Source organism: Octopus bimaculoides, chromosome 7, assembly GCF_001194135.2.
Source record: "Octopus bimaculoides isolate UCB-OBI-ISO-001 chromosome 7, ASM119413v2, whole genome shotgun sequence".
NCBI classification, from domain to species: Eukaryota; Metazoa; Mollusca; class Cephalopoda; order Octopoda; family Octopodidae; genus Octopus; species Octopus bimaculoides.
The window spans coordinates 90,845,284-90,851,540 of NC_068987.1; the positions used below are offsets into that span (position 1 = coordinate 90,845,284).

The following is a 6,257-nucleotide window of genomic DNA, read 5'->3' on the forward strand; positions in this document are numbered from 1 at the left end:
CTGTACAAGGTACACAAAAAACGCGCAATTTTTTTTTTTTATAATCAAACGTTTTCATTTGAAAACTTTTTGAAATTTTTAAACAAAACCAAAAAAAAATAATAATAAAAAAATCTGGATCTCGAGTGTTTAAAACATATTTCTTTTCTTTGATAGAATCGTAATTTACGATTTTTAAAATATGATAAAACCAAAATTTGTTTTGGCGAACTAGTTATTTTCCGACGCTATTCAACAGGAATGCTATTATAATTCATGTTCATAAATAAATACGTTTTCTTTACAAACAATCAAAATATTGTCAAGAAGAAATAAAAACTTAATGTTTTTGCTGGTATTTCACCTTTTTTGGCGTTTTAATTTCGTCGAAGGCAGCATTTTCTTCTGTCGCTAATTAAGGGCACCTGTTGGCATTAATTGTGTACAGCGGTTGCTAACGACACTCTTCAGTGAAGAAGGCGAGCTTGAATATTTACCCAGAAACCAATTGGATTCCTTTTCCGGTTACCATTGAAAGTGGTGAGTTGTATATTTTACGTATGTCTCTTTTTTTTCTTCATTCTTCAGACTTTTAGGTACATATTTTATATTAATTATAATTGTACGTTATTGTATGAACGTTCGAGTATGTAATAATTATAATTTAAATCAAGGATGGGGTATAATAATCTTGATTTAAATCGATATTTTCTATCATCACCATTTAACACGCTGCCACCAGAAATTATCAAATATGAATTTTTCTTCACTTACTAATTCTTGTTTTTCCCTCTTCTTGTACCATAAGTCATTTCACAGTTACTTTATTCATTAGTAATTATTATTTTATGCTATTACTCCTCTATTATTTAACAAATGCACATATATATATAACCTTATTTCGGCGACTCTGGTTCACTTCGTACCCCCCCCCCTGTTGATATTTTATTATCTTTTATATTTCATAATTATTAAACGCACCTCGTGTATAATTATAATTTAATGTTGCTGTTTATACAAAATATTACCATATGTAATGATTCAAGGTGGTTTGTAAATTGGCAAATTTTGTTGCCATTTACACGTCTGAAGAATGGAGAAATAGTAATTCCTCTCTTCCTTACTCTCTGGAAATTTATTTCTTTGCTATTCCTCAGTTTATTAACTTCTTGGGTGGGATGTGTTAGTTTTTAATGTAAGTCTTCTTTCTATTCACTGTTGATTTCAAGAGTTTATATTCAGATAAATGTGGGGGATGTATGTGTTTCTTTAAGGACCAGATAATTTCATTGTGGAATAAAAATGCAAATCAACCTTGAACAGGAGACGTACATTAAAAACTAACATTCCATAAGAATTAGATTTTTGAATTATGTTCCCCGTCGACTTGTTTATATTATAGCATGTGGAAGAGCAGGGACATTATAGTTCTTAGACTCTCGAAAGGCAAACTGTTTCACCCCTATAAATGAGAAACCACAATAAAAGAGGGACAAAATAAGTAGCATGTCTCATTACTTCGGTTTGTTTGTCACGTCAGGTATAACACGTGCGTTCAGCTAAATATATTTCAACTAACAAAATTATATCTTATAGTCAGAATTATTCGCAGAGATTTTTTAATTAGCACCTGATTTCTAAGTGAAAGCTATCGTTTTTTATTTTTTTTTTTTTTTACTTATAATTACTGTTGTAAATAAATTATTTTTTTAGAAACGATTGACTGGTTAATCCAGTTTCCTTTCTTTCTCTCAGATTATCATGTCGGAGGGTGAGGCAAAAGCAGCGCCAGCGGCCAAATCGAAAAAGAAGACACCGAAACGAACACCTGGCAGGTAATATTTTTGATAGATAATCCATGTGTTCATCACTAAATCAATATTTACAATGTTAGGTGGAATTCTTTTGTTTTTGTTTCGATGTATCATTAAAGCGAATGAAAGATTGCAAGACGAAATTGAACGGTCCAAACGGGATGTATTTAATTTCTGTATAGCGATGCTAGATAATTGTATATGTATTTTTACCTTGTAAACGAACGTAACGGAAGGGTGAGGCTTAGGCGGTGCACCGAGTTTATTTAATTTCAGTAAATAACAGTTGAACATAGGACAAATAAAAGTGTTTGCATATTGCCAAAATTCTTGCATTCTGAGCAGATAAAATATTTGCAACATCATTATTTAGCAAAATATTTTAGCTGCTGGTCATTTAATCATGTTTTGTTGTGGCCAATATTCTTAAAACGAGATGCTTGGAGTCTTGTTCTGTTATTATTCACTATAACAGAATTTAGATCGCCAATTAGATAAACTCTCTCTCATTGTTCCCATAGCAACAAATTTAAACTAAGCTCTTAAGACTACGTGATGTTGATATATTCAAGAAAATCCTGTATGAAAAGTCTTCATTGTAGGTAAACTGATGCACATGGCTGCCTAATGACCCTCAGATCACACCTTGCTGTTATATATACATCGTTATCGATTAACGTCCATTTTCCATGCTGGCATGGGTTGGGCAGTTTGACTGGGCCAGGAGGCTGCACCAGGCCCCTATAATACCAACCACTCAGAGTGTAGTGGGTGCTTTTTGCATGCCACTGACACAGGAGCCAATCAGGGCAAAGGGGCAGGCATCGACCACATTCAGATGGTGCTTTTTATGTGCCACCAACACATGGAACCAGTCGTGCAGCACTGGCTACAACCCACACATGAATGGTGCTTATTGCATGCCACTGGCACAGGAGCCAGTCAGGCGACACTGGCATCAGCCACAACTACAATTTCCATTATTTTGATGTTGATGTACTTGAGCCAAAGGTACTTTTTTAAGTGGGCTGGCTATGCGAGATTGGTGTAGGCTATTACTGATCTCTCTCTGCTTCCCGGGTCTTCTCAGTCAGCATATCTCCAGAGGTCTCGGTCTTTCGGCATTGCTCCTGTGAGGCCTAACATTTGAAGGTTGTGCTTCACCACCTCATCCCATGTCTTCCTGGGTCTATTCTACCCCAGATTCCTTCAGCTGTTTTGGAGTGGCACTTCTTCACAGCTCTCCTCATCCATCCATAGTACATGACCATACCAGCGCAAATGTCTCTCTTGCATGCCACATCCAATGCTTCTTGTGGCCAACATTTCTCTCAGGGTGCTTACACTGTCATGTGTGCAGGCTGACATTACACATCCAGCAGATCATGCTAACCTGATCTCTTTTGAGCCTACACGTCTTTAGCAGTCACGGCCTGTTTCACTGCTGTAAAGCATGGCAGTTCGCACACATGCATCATACAATGTACCTTTCACTCGGAGCTTTCTAAACTTTGCCCAGGCTATTCTTATTCTAGTGGCAATGATCTCTGAGTATCCATCTCCACTACAGACTTAGTTGCCTAGGGAGTAGAAGCTATCAACTACTTCTGGTTTCACCTGGCATGTGATGGAATCTGTGGTGCTTATTGTTTCTATGCATCTGTCTCCGGAGACTTTGATGTAGTTGTTCAACCTGCTAGAAACAGCAACCAAATCTTGAATTTACAATGCAGTTCCTGATATACAAGCTGGCAGGATGGTCATGACTGGAATGCATTTGGTCATTGATTAGTTCAATCAAGGCTGGCCTGGAGCTAAACAGCTACCATAAGAACACATGAATTTACATTGCTTCTGTGTGTGTAATCATGAACTCAGGATTATAATTTTATAAATTTAGCTTAATTAACAATCACTAGTAATTAGGGGGATTTGAAAAGATATTTGCACAAAAATTACTTTGTTCCTTTCATTGCATTGTAAAAAACCATTTCAATAAACTTTGCTGAGAGCTTGATGCTGATATAATCATCATCATTTTTAATATCTGCTTTCCATACTGGCGTGAGTTGGATGGTTTGATGCCCTTCCTAATACCAACCACTCAGTGACACTCTTTTACGTGACACTGGCATTAGCCATGATTATGGTCTCACTTCGCTTGACAAGTCTACATAGGCATGGTATATCACCAAAGGTGTTGGTCACCTGTCACTGCTTGAATGGTGCTTTTTTATGTGTCAATCAGATGGCACTGGTATCAACCACATCCATCTTGTTTCTCTTTAATTTTCTACACACACACACACACATAAAAGTTTAGGCAAGGCTGTGGTTAAAAACCTCATTTTATAACTATTGTTTTGAGTTTAGTTCCAGTGGACATGCCAGACTTGCCAACAAAGAATAACAAAGTCGGTTTGTTTAACTGATGGCTACACGAAATTGCCCTGCCAATATCACAGTCCAGTGGCAAAAATGAAGGGGTACATTTTTCTACAGCATCTAAACTCTCTGCTAGTTTGACTATAAACAAATATAGCAGTCAAACTACAGCAGAGTTGGTGATACAAGTACGTAGTAGTGATGACCATGCTACTTTTTCTTGCCAGCATAGAATTCATGAAAATGGAAACTTGAATAGCGACTGTTGTCTGCTGTAGAAACAATTCAGTAAGGACTGGCAAGTAAAAGGATTATTATTATATAGGTTGAACTACCAATGTGAACTGTTTTTTAGTCTTAATGTTAGACTTGTCAACATTAACATAGTCAGAAGTTATATTGTTGTTTATATTTATTTCAGACTCTATGTTAAAGCTGTGTTCACTGGCTACAAACGTGGTTTAAGAAACCAGTATGAGCACACTGCACTCTTAAAGATTGATGGTGTTTATAAAAGAAAAGAAACTAGTTTTTACCTTGGCAAAAAATGTGCTTATGTATACAAGGCAAAGAGGTAAGCTTTATCTTCTTTTTTTTTTTTTACAAACAACGCGGCAGGGTGGGTATTTATCTGACACAGTATTGGCCCCACAGTTAGAAACTGGTCCCAATGTGCTTCCAGCCCGTTTCGTTCTTTTACATCTTGACCCTCCTCCTCCTCCTACATCGTCATGGAGGCCCCATGCAAAGTGGCACTTTCTGGTCTCTTGCATACCACTCAGCAACTGCACCCGTTGTTTGTGGACCTTGCACAATGTCTAGTAGGGCTTGTGCTTTTGGTATTCTGCATTCACTACTCACCACCTTCAAATTAACGCATTTTTTAAAATGTGCTCAGAAGAACTTGCTATAAAGTCTCTCTATGGTTCAATCCCGCACTTAATTCAGTCTCCAATCAAATTCACAAAGTTTTGCTTGGTATATTATGAGTGCAACAGCATTATTGACTTAATTAAATACAGCTTTTCTAATAAACGCTGTTAGAATTAAATTCAGACAACTTTCTCATTTTGTAGGGTGATATGCCTGCTTCAATACTTCATTAGAAAGTTTTCTGCTGGGTTTGGTGGGGAGGGGTTGGCTTCTCCACAATATAAAAGTTTCGGTGACCTTCATCCTAAGGCTTGACTTAACTTACGATTTGGTTTCTTAAAGACCTGAATTGCTATCATCATTTAATGTCTGTTCTTCCTGACATGGGTTGGATGGTTTCAAAGGAACTGTACCAGGCTTCAATTGTCAACAACTTTACAGTGTGTATTGGGTGCTTTTTTACGTGGCACCATTACCATCATCATCAGTTACTTTGCAAAACAAAATCCCTCAACTCATAGATGGGTGGCTTTGTGTCAGTTGAGAGATTAAATGTATAGGGACGGGCTGGGACAGGTGTCTTGCTGTAGAGTAGATGCATGGATACGAGAGAGGTAGACTGGCAAAGGTAACTCAAGAAGTTGGTGGGTGATGTAGTATGTGCCTAAATCTGATCTTGGGAGAAGCTAAAGATTTTGATGACATGCAGTTAATTTGGTATGCATCATCATCATACATTTACTGCATGAGTTTTGGTGTTCTTTAACCCTTTCGTTACCAAACCACCCGAAAAAAAATGTTGGTTTATGTGACAAAACCGCCCGTAATCACCTATTCATATTTAAATGAGAATATCCGAGCAAATCTCGTTAGTACATTCGTGAGAACACGTGATTATTTGTGTAAACAGTTCAGCTATAGTTATGTACAACGATTGACGTGTTTTTTTAATTTTGTGAATTTTGGGAGATTTTTTTCCAAATTTGTTCCTGTTATGTTTTCAAAATTTGTAATCCTGACAAAAAAATGGATACGAATTTTATTCTGTCAAGCAGCGAGTCAGAATTCGAAAGATTTTCCGTTGAAAGACCTTGATAAATCTAACCCTGTAACCGAAAAAAAAAAAGCACGTGGTATTTAATAATGAATGTTTCATTTTCCGAAAATGAAAGCAGTGAATCCGAGAGCTCAGATGATGGCGATAAA

The 6,257-nt window shown here is 36.9% G+C and overlaps 2 protein-coding genes across 2 annotated transcripts in view; one reads left to right on the top strand and one right to left on the bottom strand.

Moving 5' to 3' along the window:
• The window catches only part of LOC106875816 (dynein regulatory complex protein 9), a 140,899-nt gene extending 140,446 nt beyond the window's left edge, over window positions 1–453 (bottom strand). The window contains exon 1 of the mRNA XM_014924096.2: window positions 344–453. Coding sequence (XP_014779582.1) covers window positions 344–378 — 35 coding nt within the window. The 5' untranslated portion in view covers window positions 379–453. The remainder of the gene's footprint in view (window positions 1–343) is intronic.
• Window positions 454–468: 15 nt separating this feature from the next.
• LOC106875817 (60S ribosomal protein L35a) overlaps window positions 469–6,257 on the top strand; it is an 11,303-nt gene continuing 5,514 nt past the window's right edge. The window contains exons 1-3 of the mRNA XM_014924098.2: window positions 469–519; window positions 1,735–1,814; window positions 4,600–4,752. Coding sequence (XP_014779584.1) covers window positions 1,741–1,814; window positions 4,600–4,752 — 227 coding nt within the window. The 5' untranslated portion in view covers window positions 469–519; window positions 1,735–1,740. The remainder of the gene's footprint in view (window positions 520–1,734; window positions 1,815–4,599; window positions 4,753–6,257) is intronic.